The following is a 15242-nucleotide window of genomic DNA, read 5'->3' as shown; positions in this document are numbered from 1 at the left end:
AAGTGCTTTCGGCTGTGGAGCAGCCTGGCTTGGGAACCAGCTCCCAGCAGCCCCTGGCCAGTGCCACCCTGGTCGGAGCAGAGCCATGCACCAGAGCCCTGCTGGGGCACGACCAGGGTCTGTCTGTCTGTCCCTGCAGGCCTCGAGCTGTGTCACTCACCACACTGGCCCAGCTCCATCACTGTCACCATGTGCTGCAGTGGTTCCCACAGCCAGCCCAGGGCTCAGCTCTGCTGTGACCAGAGTGCCTGGGCTCCAAACCACCCCGAGCTGCAGGAGCAGTGGGGGAATGCTGCAGGAGAGGGCATCTGGGGCAGCTTTCCCCAAGGGCTTTCTGCTCCATGCCAGCAGGTCGCTGCTGGGCAGGGACAGAGCCCACGCACTGCCGTCACCCCCTCCTGCGGGTGCACATCTGGCCAGCAGATGCTGGCCCAAACGCTGGCTGGAGCTGGGGACAAAGGCTCTCGCTCCCTCCTCCCGGCAAGGCAGAGCCAGCACTGCCGGCTCCTGCCGGATCTTTTACTGCCAGGCTGGGAGGGCCCTGGAGAACCTCCGGAGGACTGGTAGGAGGTTCCCAGCCCACCTGCCTGGCGTGATTCCCAACACAGCACCCAAGCACTGGCAGCATCGTCCATGGCTGAGCCCATCCAACATCCCCTCCACCCCAGACAGCTCCTGCTGATCCAGTACCAACATGAGGCCAGGCTGGAAAGCCATCCGAGGGCCCACTCACCTTTGGGAGCTCATTTCAGACTTGTCCCAGCAACACGAGCCTCACAGTAGCTCTTCATTGCATTTCAATGCAATATTGCACTTCAATATTATTTCACCAAAACAAATGGGTGCTGGCACTGCTGGGTAAAACTCCAGGCAGGTCAAGGAAATATCCCCAGGAGGAGCCAAGGCTGGCTTAGCCCAGGCACTGCCAGGATTAACCGTGGGGATTTAGCAGCCAGGGCGACTCCAGCTCAGCTCATCACACCATCCCACACACTCTGGCATTGTCACTGGCGAGGTCCCCACAGCCAGCAGGACCACAGCACGTGGGCCACCACCACTGCTGGGGGGCTTGCAGGGCTGGACAGAGGGGTGGGAGAGAAATAACCAAGCTGGAAATCATGACACAAAACATGCATTCATTTTATTCACAAAAACAGCCTGGATCGCTAAAACATTACAAACAGCATTTCAATTTAATGATGGAGAGAGAGCTGGAGAGACTGGGGGGGTGAACAGAAGAGAAATATCACTTTGCGTAACTGCTTCAGCACAGGTCCTGCAATATTTGTTTTATTTTGATTTTAACTTCTGTAAGTTTACAAAAATTACTTCTAGGAGTAAACCGTTGCAATTAGGAGGATTTTCTGTACGCAGCATTTCTTGTTCTATATTAATAAACTAACAACGACTTTTTTTTGCCTTTTTTTTACTCTTTTTTTTTCCTTTTTTTGAATTCCGCCAGTTGTGTAGCAATTGTTTTCTTCCACCATTTATACCGACCCTCTTGTGGGTTAAACTTCCAGAGGTGAATGGCGAGGAGAAGGGATACTACATCGCTTTAAACATATTCTCATTTATAAACATGAAGTTGAGGCATTCTAGAAACTATCCACTCTATTGTATGATGGGAAAGAATCAAATAAAAAGTATAAATGAGGGTGCAATTAAACAACTGTGCTAAATTACAGTAGTGCTTATTAGTAACTAGATTTTAAAAGGTTACTGTAAATTTACATTCCCTACACAAGTACTGCATCTTTCACACATAAACAACATCAACACCAAAACACAGAAAGAAACTGATTGTCCATACTCTGTCTATTAAGTCTTGGTACTTTACAGATCCATTGTTTTTTTCTTTTAATTATTTTTTTGTTTTTTATTTGAAAAGCAGTTAAATGTCTGACTAGGACTCGAAGATGTTAAAACGAACGCAAAAAAAAAAAAAAGGAAAAAAAAGAAAAAAAATTATAAAAACAGGAATGAGATTTGCGAGAAAATATTTTTGGTTCTAAAGAGACACAGGTGCATCCATTCATTTCAGCCAAAAATCCCTTGCCTGAGACAACACAAGCAAGCAGTGACATTGCACTTGGATGACAGAGCTTTGGGATTCCCGTTCCTACTGGAACCATCTGAACGCGGCTCCTGTAGGAAGCATCACCTTCTGGAAAGGAAGAGAGACAGGGAGGGGGACAGAAGAAGAAGGGACAAGGCGTTAGGTTGGGTCCAGCACAGGTGTGCAGCACCAGGGCTGAGCAGCCACCCCTCACCCCCACCCCAGCACCCCAGTCCCCAGCCTCGGCATGGATCCAGCCCAGGCTCAGCACCCTTTGGTGCTGCTCTACATCCCAGGATTTCCAACCCACAATGCCAGCAGGAGGGAGACTGGGGTCCCCCTGCTGCCAGACCCCTCCCTGGCTGTAGGCCATTGTCCCCACATGCCCGTGTCCCTATGTCCCCCTGTCCCCGTGTCCCCGTGCTGCAGCTGGCACAGTGGCACAGCCCCTGGCTTCCCCTCTGGCCAGTGGTGAGCACAGTGTCCAGGCTGTGGGCAGTCAGCATGGCCTGGCACAGCCCAGCACAGTCCCCTCACTGCCAGCCCCCACAGTCCCCGCCATGGACAGACAGACACTCAGAGGACAGGAGCCCAGGCACCAGATGGGTTTAGGAGCGCATTTGGATGGAAACTGGGGTAGGGAGTAGGAGCTGAATGGGCCTGGGGACACCAGAGCAGGACAGGGGACACGCTCAGCCTCAGGGAACAACCTTGACCCCAAGAGAGCAGCCCCAGGCACCAGCAGGGTGCCCCTCACAGGGAAGAGGGATGAGTCCCACCAGGCTCAGCCCTACAAAGGGCCAACAAAGGGCCCAGCAACAGACAAGATCTCTTAGAAGCCACCTCCAGGAAAGATGGTGTGGGGCCAAGCTCCAGTAGCACTGTGGGACTCTGGAAGGAGAACCAGGGGACATCTTCCATCTGGATGAGATGGAAAGCCTGCACAGTGTTCATGAGAACATGGCTGGATATGCAAGGACTACAATGTCTCTCAGTGCCAACAGCCCCAAACAAGGCTGAGCTGTGCCAGCCAGACACACCATCACCACAGGATCACCACACAACCACCTGAGAGGACCCTTCAGGTCCCACATCTCCAAACAAGCAAGGGACACGGATGGGAGAGAGGCCACAGCTGCAGTGACAGGTGTGGGCCAGCAGGCTGGCTGCCATGGGGCAAGCAGGGGCAATACTGAGCCCATGTGCAGGGCTGGGACACCTCATGTAGCATCCTAAGAGTCAAACATAATTTGGTCCCTAATTCCATGCAGGAGTTAGCCAGATCTCACTGGGTCCTTCTCTTGGATTGAGACACCAACCAAGCCTCAATGAAACACCTGAGCAGCATCACCCCATCCCTGCAGGAGGGTGTTCCCTTCCACAGGCACATCCCAAACACAGGGCTTGGGCAAGGGCAGAATGGGCAGGAGCTGGTGGTGCCCACCAGGCTGCTGACAGATCCCACCTCTCCTGCTGCCAGCCCATGTTGGGGAGCACATTGAGCTGGGGCAGTGACAGGCATCACCCTGTCCCCAAGGTGTCTATGACACATAATCAGACACCTGGGAAGGCACAAGTGTCTGTGCCCAGCCATGCACAGGCCTGTGGCACTCCACCCTGACCATGCTGGATCCCACCCTAGGCACTGAGTGCAGAACAGGCAGGGCAGGGTGGACTCTCCAGCAAGGGCCACAGACCCAGATCCATCAGCCCAGGGGAAAGAGGGGAGAAAGAGGGGGCTCCTCATGGGTCTGGGAGGAGATGTCTGATAAATACCTCTGCTCCTTTATTGTTAAAGGAAGATGGACAAGCAGCTCTAATGTGGATGCCCAGGAGAGATCCCCCTCATGCCCACAATCACAGACTCACAGAATGGTTTAGAGGAGGGTTAAAGATCATCTCATTCTATCCCCTGTCACAGGCAGGGACACCATCCACCAGACCAGGCTGCTCCAGGCCCCATCCAGCCTGGCCTTGGACACTTCCAGGGATGGGGCAGCCACAGCTGCTCTGGGCACCGTGTGTCAGGGCCTCAAACCCTCATCATAAACATTTCTACCTTATGTCCAACCTAAATCTATCCCTTTCAGTTTAAAACACACACCCCTTGTGTCTGTCTGTGAGGCTGACATGGGGGTGACAGTGACCCTCACTGGCTCTATCAGGAGCACCAGAGCTCTTCAGCACAGCTTCTCTGGGTGGAGCACAGCTCTGATGAGTCAAACCCCAACTATTCATGGCCTTCATGTGACCTGCAGCTCTGCAGACAAGGCCAGGGTGACCTGTGCAGGGCTGGCCAGCAGCCCCCACGGCATCAGCCAGGGCTGCTGGGGCTGGCAGAGCCCAGAGGAGCCTGGTCAGGGCAGGGACGTGCTGCTGCCTGCTCCCAGCACCCGGCCTGGCCGGTCCCAGAGCCCCAGGCTGCCCCAGCACAGGGGGACACCAGCAGTGACCGGTTCTTCGGGCTCTGTAGATGTGCAGATAAAGCTTAACAGCCACTGAGGGATTTAGCCTGTTTTTTTACACCACCATAAAGGTTTAATTCTATTTTTTTTTACTGCTTGATTTTAGATCAATGTTTAATCGTAGCTGCAGCCCCTGTGTGGGCTCTCCAAGGACACTCCTCTGGATGCACAGGGGTGGCAGGACAGAGTCACTGTCCTTCCTCTGGGGGGCAATGGCACTGCTCCCCATAGACAGGGACAATGCCTCACAAAGCCTTGTGAATGATTCAGCCCCATATGAATGGGCACAGAATGGCCCCTCCTGTCCAAGAGCCAGTGCAGGGGTGTGGTGGCACCCCACCAGCACCAGCAGTCCATGGAGCTCTGCATCCTGGCCCTCTCCAGAGAGATCTCCAGCACAGCACAGGTGCTGGTGGCTGCCCTACAGCTGGCCCAATGTATGAGCAAGGCTGGTTGACAGGTTAGATTCAAGAACCCAGCTTTGACCCAGGTGACCTGGGACATCGGCCGGGGTCATGGTGTCCCTGTCCCTGCCACAATCTTGTACAACCCTACCAAGGTTAACACACAGTGCAAGTGGATGTTCTGAGGGAGGGGAGGGGATGGTCTGTCATGAAAAGGGGATGGTGACACCCTGGAGTGACCCACACCTGCCCAGGTTTCCATCCCACCTGCACGGCGGCATCTCTCTAGACCCTCAACACACCTGGTCATGCCCAGGGGGATGGGGCTCATCTCCAGTGAGGCCCAGCTCTACCAAATGCACAGCTCTATTTCAGTGGCCTCAATTTCCCAGCCAGTCATGAGATGGAGAAACCCATCCCAGAGGTGACTGTTCCATGGGTTCCTGGTGCTATTTATCACCCCCAGACCCAGCGCTGGGAGAAGGGAGCGACTGCTCCGGCTGCTGCGAGCTCCGAGTCTATTGACCCGCTTTAGGACTCTTTGGAAGAAATGAACTTTTTTTTTTCCCTTTCTCCCTTTTTCCAGATCACTGACTCAGCAAATTAGAACAAGAATATAATTTAGCAATACAGCGGTTTTTGAAAGACACAGTCCCCCTCTCCTCATCCCCACCTCCCAAATAGATTTTTTTTCCCCTTCAGTATTCATTCAGAGCTGATGCTAATTGAAAAACGTAGAACGTGGCTAAGGGAGCGGCGGGCTTTGGTTGCATCTGGACCACCAGAGGATGGGCAAAGCCCTTGTGCCAGGATGCATGACCCAGCTGATGTCCAGGTGACTCTTTAGCCTATCTGCCTCTACAGAAGGAGGAAGCACACCAGCATGGCTGAGAATGGAGTCAGCTCACAGAAAAATCAAACCTGGACAGCACCTGGGTGTGCAGGAAGAGGGAGGTCAGCCAGAGCAGGGCATGCATGGGGCACCCCTGCCCTGCTGGCACCCAGCTCCCAGACACACCATGCCACCAGCAGCTGCCCACAGCCCCGAATGAGTTTCAGACCCACACATCCCAAGCCAACAGACTTTCTCTGCAGTCCCCACATGAAAGTCACACCTCCCCAGTGGATTTGGCAAGGTGGCACCCCAACCCAATGGCTCTCCTCCAAAGCCAAGGACATCCACAAGCAGGCCTGGTGGGCAGTGACAGCCCGAGCAGCTGGCCCACACCAGGGCACCTGGGCATCCCCAGCAGGAGCAGGGATGTGCCTGGCTCTGCTGGGTGCTGAAACAGGAGCACTGCCAGCGGGGACTGCAGCACTGCTGCCACAGGAAATCCAGCTGCTGCCTCAGGGACTCATCCTGGCCCAGGGAGACCCGGCACAGCCACTGCACTGGGGATGCTGCCCAGTGCACACTACAGCAGTTTGCTCCCAAAAGCAGGGATCATTGTGCTCCTGCTCAGAGCAGAGTGAGCTGAGGGGCTGGGCTTTGGCTGAACTGTGGCCACAGGTTTGATCATCACCAATTACCCCAAGGTCTGCCCCAAAAAGTCATCCCCCTGCTCTGGGGTTGGATGTTGCTCCCCAGCTCAGGGAGCTGAGGACAGGGGATGCTGTCACCAACACCCCACTGCTGCCTGTGCTTGCAGAGGGGAGAGCAAAGTCCAGCGTGCCCAAGGAGAGACCCCAGCCCTCCTCCCCACATCAATCAACCCCAGTACATAGCAGGGGGTGGGAACTGGGGGCACTGGGCAGAGCACACATCTCAGGGTGAGAGCTGTTAATGGAAAAGGGAAAAATAAAAAAAAATAAGAAGTACCAGGTGTTTTATTATCTAGGGCAAGATCCAAACCCAGGAGCGCAGCCCGAGGAGGGGTTAGGGTGCCTGAGAGGGGCCGGTTACCTCCAGTGCTGCAGAAGGCTTCTTTTTGAGTTCTTCACATTTTCGGAATTTGCAAATCTGGTGGCCAGTTTTGCGATTCCTACAACTGCTGCACTGCTCGCAGTTTATCCGTCTTCGGCAGGGCGGGCACATGCCGCATCTTTTCCGTTTCTTTTTCCCCGAATTGATGGCAGATGCCAACTCATTCTGCATGGGATACTCTGCCAAGCCAGCCATATGGAGCGCGCTCTCTGCCAGAAACACGCCGGCAGGGGTCATAATGAAAAGGCCTGGGTTGATGGGAAAAGCCCCCAGGTAAGGAAAATCAGAGGGGCCGTTCATTGTCTCTGCAGCTGAGACTGCCTCCATGTCAGAGATACCAGTCCCGTGCTCGCTTGTTAGAGGAAGATGCTCCTGTACCACTCTTTTGAGCATTTCTGTCGACTGAGCAAACTGTTGGAGGGCGGTCTGTCCTTCTGAGGAGAGCTCCGACATCCGGTCTAATTTGCTCAGCATACTAGAGATGTTTTTGTGCTTTGAGGTAGAATGACTTTTATCCACAGTCGCATCGTTGCCATTAGCTAAGGGGTTGCCTTTCTCTGAATGTTCGCTTACCGAGCTGCTGCTACCAAAGGTGGAATAGTGGGAGAGTGGACGGGACTTCTTAAGACTTTTGTTCAAAGGTTCACTTATTATTCCACTTTTGTTCCTCCTCTCGGAGTTGACAGGGGGTTGAGAGTCATCTTGGTTATTTTTTTCCGTCTCTGGCTTGTTCCCAGTGTCTTGATGGGAGCCCGAATTTGACATGGTGCCCGGAGCACAACAACCAAACCAACCCCAAAATTAAAAAAAAAAAAAAAAAAAAAGCTAAAAAACCAAAAAAAAACCCCAACAAAAAACCCAAAACCCCACCCTAATGCCAAAGTGAAAGACCCCCAAAGCCCTTCTGGTAGCACTGGCCCGCCAGCCACCGGGGGACGCTCAGACGGGGCCGCGCATCAACGGGGCGTCTCCTCCCGCGCGGGCTGCGGAGCACTCAGGGTGCTCTCAGTGCACAGACATACTCTGCGGCTCTGGGACACACCACGCGGCTCTGCAAGGAGAAAAGAAAAGAGAGTTAGCGCTGGCAAGAGCCAAGAGGCTTTTCAAAGCGGCTCTTCCTCCCCCTGCCATGAAAATCTCAGCGCCGCGAACAAAGGAACTCCAGGGAACGGACCTCGGTGGAGATCCGTTCCGCTGCTCTCCAAAAGGGTCGCCATCCAGACACAAGTGGGGGGTCACAGGGGAAGTCCTGGCCTGGTAGCAATGGCACTCTGATACTTAAAGGCTCTCTGTGCCCGGCTCTCCTCCCCCAGGGACAGCAGCCCCAGGGAAGTCACGGGGCTCATCTCCCGCTCCGCTCCAGCGGCGTGCGGCCCCACACCGGATGGCACCGCAGGCGCCAGCACCATGCTCCCGGGCCAGGAGCTGGAGCTCATGCAACGGGTGCCTGGTTCCCACCCTGCAGCCACCCTCGTCCCCCAGGCCGAGTGCCATGGAGGCAACAGCCCAGCTCCCACAGTCCCAGGGATGCTGCTCACCCAGCTCAGGCTAGGCTGCACCCCTTCTCCTCCTCTTTCAAGCCACATGGAGAGCAGCAGTGTCCACCTTCAAGTGCCTCAGGGATCCAAAGCATCCTCCTCCAAACCCCAACAGCTGCAGTGTTCACCCCAAATCCCACAGGGAGCTGCACCATCCAATTCTGAGTCACTTCCAGCATCCGCTTCCAAATCTCACGGTCAGCCATAGTGTTCACCACCTCCAAATTCCCATAAGAGCTGCAATGTCCACTTCTAAATCCCATGGATAGCCATGGTATCCACCTCCTAACCCCACCAAGGGCTGCAGTATCCATCTCCAAACCAAACAGGGAGCTGCAGCATCCACTTCCAAGCCTCATCAGGAGCTGCAGTGCCCACCTCCAACCCCATAGGGAGCCACAGCATCCACCTCCATGCCCCAGTGCTGACCTCCTGCCATGCCCCAGCATGCCCAGCACACATGCCCAGCTGCTCCAGAAGCGCCATGGGCTCAGCAGTGACAGCAAGAGCCTTCCTGAAGCGGATGCTATGCTGCTGTCCCTGGGGCAACTCCGGGGCAGCTGGGTCCAGTGTGGCTGCAAACACTTGTTGTTGTGAAATTCCTCCTCCTCCTCCCTCCCGAGCACGCACGCACACAGGCACCGCCAAGTAATCAGGCTTTAGAGGAGAAAAGCTGCAGGGCTTAATGGAGCAGGAACCCACGTCCCCACCCCGGCGGCAGCTGGGGGAGGGTGGCACTGGGAGGAGGCCCCTTGCCCACCCCACCCCTCCGTCCTGGCTGTCCCAGCACCTTCCTCTCCAGGGCCCAGACGGGGATGTGGCCACGTGTGGAGAGCTCTGCTGAGACCCTCACTCCTGTGTGGGGGTGATGCAGCAGAGCGAGGGGCATCCTGCACCCCCGCTCCCCACTCCTGCTCATCCACCACCCTTCGGATCTCCTTCTCCGGTGTAACCCCAGGAACCCCACACAGCCCAGGGGGACCCTTTCCCACGGACAGAGCTCGGGCATCGCCCTTAAAGAGCTGATGGGGGCAAGGTCCTTGTGCCAACAGCCGTGGTACCGGCTGCGGAAGCAGCCCCGGTGTCTCACTCCGGTGCCAGAGCCGGCTCGCCCACGGAGAAACCCCCCCGCCCTGGCGCTGAAAACCGCTTGCTTCAGCTGCTGCGGGATTTAAGATGCAGCGCGGATCGATGCAGGGCTTGGGCTCCAGCCGGGAGCTCGCCAGGCCACGTGGGGAGGGAGGGCTGCGGCGGCAGGACGGGCTGCCCTTCCCCAGCATCCCGCTCCGCGCCAGGCTGGGGATGCTGGGCAGCCGGGAGGTGGGGTGCACCCCAATGGGACGACGGGGTGCTGGGCACATGGGCGAGCTGCTGCCAGGCAGCTCAACCACCCATCCCCTCTGCCAGGGAGGTGGGGGACCTGTCCCTGGGGACCTTAGGACGGGTCACACCTCAGTGCCGACAGCAACGGGCGCTGGGGCCGGAGCGGGGAGCGCGGCAGGAAAGGCACCGGACGGGAGGATGTGAGATAAAGCGCCCGGTGCTGTTATCTCACGCCTGCCCGCGGCCGCCTTTCCTGCGGCCCTGCGCCTCTTCCGCCCGCCCCGCGCCGTGCACGGAGCCACGGGCCCGGCCAGACCGGCCCGGCACCGCCACCCTGCCGGCACTGCCACCCTGGTCAGCGCTGACACCCTGGGCAGCACTGCCACCCTGCCCGCACTGCCACCCTGCCCGCACCGCCACCCTGCCCGCACCGCCACCCTGCCCGCACTGCCACCCTGGTCAACACTGCCACCCTGCCCGCACTGCCACCCTGGTCAGCACTGCCACCCTGCCCGCACTGCCACCCTGCCGGCACCGCCACCCTGGGCAGCGCTGACACCCTGGGCAGCACTGCCACCCTGGTCACCACTGCCACCCTGGTCACCACTGCCACCCTGGGCAGCACTGCCACCCTGCCCGCACTGCCACCCTGCCCGCACTGCCACCCTGCCCGCACTGCCACCCTGGTCAGCACTGCCACCCTGCCCGGCACCGCCACCCTGCCCGCACTGCCACCCTGCCCGCACTGCCACCCTGCCCACCCGCCCAGGGGCATCGGAGCCACCATCCCGCGGGGCTGCCGGGGAGCCACGGGCGGTTCCCAGCCTCGACTGCTGGAGATGCTCTGTAAAGAGCTGGATCCTGCCCCATGGGTCTCCCCACGGCCCCACAGCGGGCTCTAGGTGCCAGAGTGAGGAGGACACCAGCTGAAGCCACGGCGTGGTGACCATTTCCACCAGTTCCCATCTTCTTCTGCAGCCACCACACCGTCCAGCCTCCCTGGCTGGTCCCACCATGCCACACGGATCGAGTGCCAGCAGCTCTGAGGCCCCGCTGGCCGCCCCCTCCCAGCGGGACGATGGCTGCACAGCCTGGCACAGCCCCGGGCACCCAGGGGGCAATGGCTGCACAGCCTGGCACAGCCTGGCACAGCCCCCGGGCACCCCCGGCTGCGGGACAGGGCCACCCCCGCACCCACGGAGACACCGGGCACGGCGCCGTGGCCGCGCTCAGCCGCAGCGGCGCAAGGCAGTGCCCGCTGCTGGCACGGGGTGCGGCGCCGAGCCGTGCCGAGCCGTGCCGAGCCGTGCCAGCGGCGCCACCGCACAATCCCCCATTGTCCCGGCCGCCGCTTCGCCTCCGCCAGCTCCCACCATCTGCAGCCACCCGGCGCTGCCCTCCAGCCCCCGGGGCCACCGCGCCAGCAGGCGCCGGACACCGCGGCCGTGCCAGCTGCGACGGGGCTGTGCCCACGCTGTCCCCACACCGGGGTACGCGGCTAGCTGACATCAAAGGGGGATCCCCCACCCCGACACCGCGGGACCACCCAGCACAGCAGATAGCGCTGCTCCTCGCCAGCCGCTGCCCGGCCCCGGCGTTAATTGCAGCGGGGGGAGGAATTAATGATCTTAATCCCTTCTTTATGATTGACCCGAGTAAAGACGGTGAGGGCCCCCCCGTGCCGTTCCTGCCCCTTTTCCGGCCCCCATCGCTCGGGGAAGGCGCCGGGCAGCGTCATCTGGGTCCCTGTCAGAAGGTGCTTAGTCCCGGCCGGCCGCCGCATTAAGGGGCACGTGATGGGCTCCCTCGGCCCGGCCTGTGCGCGGGGCAGCTTAACAGCCTGGAGCCACGCCAGGGTTCAAGGGGACACCACCAAGGTCGGGAGGCCCCAGCCCACCACCTGGGCTTCCCAAGCCTTTGCGGGACACTGTTCCTCCCCTGCATCCAGCCCCCTGCCGTGGCCAGGGTTCAAAGGACAGGGGGTCCCAAGGTGAGGGACTGCACGTGTGGAACGTGTTGTCCTGAGAAGCTGTGGCTGTCCCATCCCTGGAAATGTTGCAGGTCAAATTGGAGGGTTACCTAGTTAGTTCAGGGTTTGGAGTAACCTGGTGTGGTGGAACATGTCCCTGCTCACGGCAGGAGGTGGAATGAGATGATCTTTAAGGAACTTCAAACCCAAACCATCCTGTGATTCTATGATTTCCATGGGTCATCCCAAAGCCCTGCCTCCCACCAGCCTGGGATGCTCAGAGGGGGCAAGGCAGCTGTGCTCTCCCATGATCCTGGTGGGGAAAAAATGGGATACTCCTCTGCATGGGTCTTCCCCCATTTCTCAGCCCCACACCACCCCTCACCTCCTTCACTCTGCCCCAGGGCTCCCTGCACCCCAGCACACAGGGGACTGCTCTGCAATAGTCCTGACAATGCCAAAATAAATAAAGGTTGCAAAAGGATCATCTCTGGTGGTCCGGAAAAACCCCTGCCAGCCAGGGAGACCGGCTGAGAGTGCCCCCAGTTGCAGGCACCATTCACTGTCAGAGGGGAGCAGGAGAGGAGCTTCGTTTTTCCTAAAAAAATGACAAGCTGCAAATTCCAGCTGGCTCCCCTGTGTTTTTGTTGCATGGCTGGAAAGCCATCAGCTCCCGCCGACCTAAAAAGTCTCGTCTTCAAGAGAGAACTTCTGCTTTCCTTTAATTTTAAATAAATCACCCTGCTCCCAGCAAAGCCGCCGGTTGGTCAGCCGTGCACAGACACGGCGTGAAGGGAGAAGAAAGCAGCAAAGCTGAAGCCGAGCTGCTCCAGGCTCCGGAAACAAAAGGAGAAAATCAAAATTCTCCTTTTTTCTAATCCCTGGGCGCTGGGTGGGCACTGGGGGCGGCGGCTTTGTCCGCCCGCAGCAGACGGAGGACGAGGACGGAAGGGACCCCGGCGTCTTTTCAGCCTGCAGAAAGGCTGCAATTGTCCCCTCTGCCGCGGTTTTGTCCCCACTTCCTCCCCCTCGCCGCGTGGCCGCCCGCCCGGCATGGCCCCCACCTCCTGCCCACCACCATCACCCCCTGCTGATGGACGGACAGACAGACAGATGGACGGACTCAGCCGTGCCATGGACTGACCAAAGTAGGGCGTCCATCACCAGTGTGTGCCCCTCTCGAAGGCATCCCAGGAAATATGTCAGTCAAGGGAGGCTCCAACTGGAGGCACCTTTTCCTTGCAGCTCCAAAGAGGGGCTGGAGATGGTCCCTGTGCTCCTCAGCTGCCCTGGCCAACAGTGGACAGGACCTTGAGATGGCCAGGAGCACGGGACCATAGGTGTGGAAGCGATGCACGGGGAGACAAGACACCCTGGAGGCATCCTGGTGTCTGAAACACATCCTGGGATGAGACACCCGGCGGGTCAAACAGCACCACAGCCCTGGAGCTCTGCCACAAGCCAGAAGGTCCAGCAGCAACCCAGGTCAAAGGCTCAGGAGAACAAACCCCACCAGAACAAGGCTCACAGAAGCTCTGACCCCAGCACCACACCAGCTGATTCAGCAACCAGGTGCCCATTTCTGCAGCACAGTCAAACCTGCTGCTCCCTCCACCAGGTGACACAGGTCAGCTGAAACAGGCGGAGATGTCTTATCACAGCCTCACCAGCCAGATGTCCAGCAGCAGGGGAACCAAGAGAGAATTCAATCCATGATCTCCCATGGCTGATTACCCCTACAGGACACCTATCGATGGTGCCTGATAACCAGGTGCCTGAGGCAAAGACAAGCCTGTTATTTGCAAGCCATCATCTCTGTCAACCCAACAGCCCCCAAGCTCTGCTCTCTGCATTCATCCTCCCAAAAACTGGTCCAGCCAGAAGATCCACTCCTGGACGTACCATGGAAGTTACCATCACCCACCACCTTTTCTCCAGACATCAAGAGAGGACACCCAGGCCTGGGGGTGGTTGGGGCAGCGCTGTGAATGCTCAGGCTCACCCTGGGTGGGTTAAAGAGCCAGAGGTATGACTGGTCAAGGTATGACAGATTGCCACATGGGCAACTCACAGGGACATAGCTCATCTCTTGTGCTCCAGAAGATCCTTGGAAGGGCCAGTCGTGGCCACTCTGCTCATCTCTGCTGCTGAGGTGGCACTGAGGGATGTTAAGAAGCCAACTCCTGAATTAAAAAGGCTATGGAAGATTAAATCCAGCATCTGGAGTTTGCCCTGGAAGCAGATGGCGAATCATCATGGTGCACAGAGTGGCTTTCACCCGTCTCCTTCTCACAGGCAGCCACTCGACCCCGGTGATGAGACCCAGGAGCAGCTCTGGACATACACACAGGGTGGGCCAGGATGTGTCCTGCCAGGCACACCCTCAGGGACAGCGTGGTGAGGCCATGCCACATCCTGCTGAGCAGGCAGGAGGTGATGCCACCTCCCCAGGTGGGCTCCCTCCACCAGGGATCCAGCAAGGGCACATTCTTTCCCACGGGTGCTGGGTTTTTCCATGTACCCCCATGGCTGCTGCAGGATCCCAATCTGCTGGCACAGCCACACCCAGATTCACCCCAGAGCCTACCACCAGCATGCCCTGCACTGCCCAGGAGCTTATCATTGTAGAGAGGACAAGGAAGTGCCCAGGGACAGCACTGCCTCCGTGCACATCCTTGCACCTCACCTGTGGCCCTGGCACAGCTGGAGCCACCACTGCAGTGACCGACCTGCGCCCGGGGCTGCCCCAGCTGGGAAATGTGGCCGTGTCCTGCCTCCACAGGGTGGTGGTTACGGATTAAGGAGTCTTAAATGTCAGACGACCAGGCGCTCCCTAGAAATCCACTTATCTCCGCTGCCACTCGGAGCGGCCAGAGCCGGGCGGTTATGGAGATAACGCGATTTGAAGCGTCCACCCGAGCATTGCAGGGCTGCGGGTGCCCTGCGGACAGCGCCAGGCACCTCCTCCCCTCCTCCCCTCGCCCAGCTGCTGCCCAGAGAGCCGGGTGATGGCCACGCTGCTCAGCCCGGGGGCTGCACCCACCTGCGTGGTGCCCCCCTCCCCAATTCCGGGGGATGAGGGAGGCTTGGCAGCCTCGGCGCTCATCCATCCCCCCCTGTGCCAAAGCTGCACCAATTCGCTGCCCAAATCCTAAAACGACTGTAACTAAAACCTACCAGATTGAGCCTGGGGAAGAGCCCCCCCTGCCTCTCCCCCCTCTCCAAATGGGATTGAACAGATCTGCTCTCGCACGAGCCCAGCTCGCAGCCAAGCAGCATCTGACATTCACGCGCCGTGGCACGGCTCTGCGCTCGCCCACTCCCCCCGGCTCGCATCGCCCCGGAGCCGCGCCAGCAATCCCAGCCCTGCACAACACCCCCTGTCCTCTGCTAATCCCCTCCAGACCTCCCTGGAGGGACTCTCTGGCCCAACTAGCTCCCCATGTTCTGTTCAATGAGTGAGGTCCCCGAGGTGATTCAGGGCTGGGAGGTTCAGGCAGAATGACCCCAGGGCGTGGGGGACAGGTGGGCAGGGGCAGGCGCTGCCCCATGGCAGATGC

General features: G+C 58.5%; 1 protein-coding gene across 2 annotated transcripts in view; it reads right to left on the bottom strand.

The window, feature by feature from the left end:
* Positions 1-1116: 1116 nt before the first annotated feature.
* The window catches only part of CXXC5 (CXXC finger protein 5), a 37707-nt gene continuing 23581 nt past the window's right edge, over positions 1117-15242 (bottom strand). For both annotated transcript variants that reach the window (XM_058034902.1, XM_058034903.1), the window contains exons 2-3: positions 6832-7903; positions 1117-2167 (exon numbers count right to left, since the gene is read on the bottom strand). In XM_058034902.1, the coding sequence (XP_057890885.1) occupies positions 2123-2167; positions 6832-7617 (831 nt within the window). In that variant the 5' untranslated portion in view covers positions 7618-7903 and the 3' untranslated portion in view covers positions 1117-2122. The remainder of the gene's footprint in view (positions 2168-6831; positions 7904-15242) is intronic.

This window comes from Melospiza georgiana, chromosome 15, assembly GCF_028018845.1.
Source record: "Melospiza georgiana isolate bMelGeo1 chromosome 15, bMelGeo1.pri, whole genome shotgun sequence".
Lineage (NCBI taxonomy): Eukaryota > Metazoa > Chordata > Aves > Passeriformes > Passerellidae > Melospiza > Melospiza georgiana.
This window is presented reverse-complemented; position numbering and strand designations above follow the sequence as displayed.